This window comes from Perognathus longimembris, chromosome 12 (assembly GCF_023159225.1).
Source record: "Perognathus longimembris pacificus isolate PPM17 chromosome 12, ASM2315922v1, whole genome shotgun sequence".
NCBI lineage: Eukaryota > Metazoa > Chordata > Mammalia > Rodentia > Heteromyidae > Perognathus > Perognathus longimembris.
The window spans coordinates 49,104,170-49,106,950 of NC_063172.1; the positions used below are offsets into that span (position 1 = coordinate 49,104,170).

A 2,781-nucleotide genomic window follows, 5' to 3' on the forward strand; every position below is an offset into this window, starting at 1 on the left:
ATTTTAGATATGAGGTCCTTGTCTGATGCATAGTTAGTGAAAATCTTCTCACATTCTGTGGTCTTTCTATATATCTTACTAACTATTCCCTTTGCCATGCCGAAACTCTTCAGTTTGACGCAGTCCCATTTATCCAGCCTTTCTTTGATTTATTGTGTTTCTGGATCTTTATTTGGGAAATTTCAGTTTGTACCAAGGAGGCCTAGTGTTTCCCCTATCCCTTCCTGTAATATTTTCAGGATATCTGCTCTTACCTCCAAGTCCACTTGGAGTTGATTCTGGTGCAGGTGATATATAAATGCATGTGTGGCTTTCCAGCTTGGGCCCGGCAGAATGGCTCCCGCAAAGAAGGGTAGTGAGAAGAAGAAGGGCTGTTCTGCCATCAACGAGGTGGTGACCAGAGAATACACCATCAACATTCACAAGCGCATCCATGGAGTAGGCTTTAAGAAGCGAGCCCCTCGTGCACTCAAAGAGATCCGGAAGTTCGCCATGAAGGAGATGGGGACTCCAGATGTGCGCATTGATACCAGGCTCAACAAAGCTGTCTGGGCTAAAGGAATAAGGAATGTCCCCTATCGGATCCGTGTGCACCTGTCCAGGAAACGAAAGGAAGATGAAGACTCACCAAACAAGCTCTATACTCTGGTGACCTATGTCCCGGTCACCACGTTCAGAAATCTACAGTCAATGTGGACGAGAATTAGCCAGTGAGTGTCAAATAAAGCTATAAAATTGCAAATAAATAAATAAATAAATAAATAAATAAATAAATAAATGCATGTGTGTAGCCAATTCTGCCAGCACCATTTTTTAAGAAGCTTTCTTCCATCTAGAGTTTTTTGCTACTTAATCAATGATTAGGTGGCTATTGGTCTGTGGGTTCATTTCTAGGACTTCAATTCTATTCCATTGGTCCTCAGGTCTGCTCATGGGCCAGTACCAAGCTGTTTTTATACTTACTGTTTTGAAATAATTTGAAGTTTGGTATTGACATTCCTCTAGCACTGTTCTTCCTGCTAAGGATTGTTTTTGCTACGCGGGGCCTGCTAGTATTCCATATAATTTTTGGATTGCTTCTTATTTATCATTGAAGAATATTGTTGGGATACTGATGTATATTGCATTGAATTTGTAGATAGCTTTTGACATTTTCACCATGTTAATCCTCCCAATCCAGAAACATGGGAGGTGTTTTCACTTTAATTTCTTTTTTCAGGTTTTTCATCATAGCGGTCCTTTAACGTCTTTGGTTAATTCCTAGATATTTTGAAGCTATTGCAAAAGGAGTTGCTTTCCTGATTTCAGCCTTGCTCTTCTCATTGTTGACATACAGAAAAGCTATTGATTTTTGTGGGCTAATTCTTTTTTGCAGCATACTAGAAACTTTACTATTGAGTGCATGTTGCAAATTTGCCACTGAACAGGTAGAAATAAGGAATCAAACCAGTGGAACTGGAGGGTCTCAGGTTCAATGTGAAAATGAAAACTTTCAAAAAACTTTCAAAGCACTCTCTTAAAAAAGGGAGATAGTCTACAATACTTAAATACAATATATACATTTATGTATTTTTTCTGCACAAAATTTCCGAAAGCATTTACAATGTAAGAAGGATTTCATCATACCAATGGTTAAGAAAAAGGACTTTATAGCTTAAAATAATTCAATTCATCTTATTTCTGACCTGAAGTTAAAAGTTATAAAATCTTTCTAAACATATTATTTTAATGACAATAATGCTAAAATTCAATGACACTGGTGATAGCTTTTGAATATAATATAGACTTAATGTGTTCAGCATTTTCCTCTTATCTGCGTTTATTCAAAGTTATTTTCTGAAGTAAATGCACCAATAATTTAGCACTTCTCATTTGAAAGAAAAGTAAAAAAAAAAAATAAGGGGCAAAAATATTTTAAGTAAATCATGGCTCCCTTTTCAAAAGGTCAACATAGTGGCCAAATACTTAATAAGCAAAGATAATATGTGTATGTTCTATTTCAAACTTAGGAACATAAATAAATGATCACAGACTTAGAAATCATAAAGCAACATGACTACCATACCTTATAGTCCTGACACTCAAAAACCTAACAGATTCCCTGGGCTAAGATCAAAGTGTGGTTGAAGCTGCATTCTTTCTGACTTATATTTCCCAACTTCTAGTGACTGCTGCATTTATTCACCACTCTTCCATCTTCAGATCCAATTTGAACAGGCAAAAGTCTTTTTTTTTAGATAGCAAATACTTCTATTTATTTTTACTTTAAGTAGTTGTACAAATGAGGTTCCATTTAAAAACAGTTTATGAATACAATGCATCTTGATCAGTGTCATACCCTTCAACATGCTCAAAAGTTTGACCTATTCCTTCCTTTATTTTTCTTAATTTTGTGGTATATATGGTGAATTTGAGACTCCATTCTCCCCACTTCACACCTTTATCTGTCTGTTTGTGGGTTAATTTTATACCCTGTCATTTTGCCAAAGTTTCAGATCAGCTCAAGTAACTTGGAAGAAACATCTATGGATTTCTTTCAATACAAGATCATGTCATGTATAAAGAGGGAGAGTCTTACTTCTTTCCCTGTTTGGATCCCTTTTATGTTTGTCTCTTGCCTTATTACTCTAGTTAGGCATTCCAATACTACTCATCTACTACTTATATTAACTGTATTCAAGAACAGCTAAGCCCATATCTCTCATTCCGATATATTAACATTCCCTATATATTAACATTTGCTGGTGTGGCTCTACTAATTCTGAAGTGTCAGTGCCATCA

The 2,781-nt window shown here is 36.0% G+C and overlaps 1 protein-coding gene across 1 annotated transcript; it reads left to right on the forward strand.

Annotated features, from left to right (window-relative positions):
* Positions 1-320: 320 nt before the first annotated feature.
* On the forward strand, positions 321-714 carry LOC125360617 (60S ribosomal protein L31-like). Its single transcript, XM_048358657.1, has one exon. It carries the CDS (start codon positions 334-336, stop codon positions 712-714), a length of 381 nt encoding a protein of 126 aa, XP_048214614.1. The 5' UTR covers positions 321-333.
* Positions 715-2,781: the final 2,067 nt, after the last annotated feature.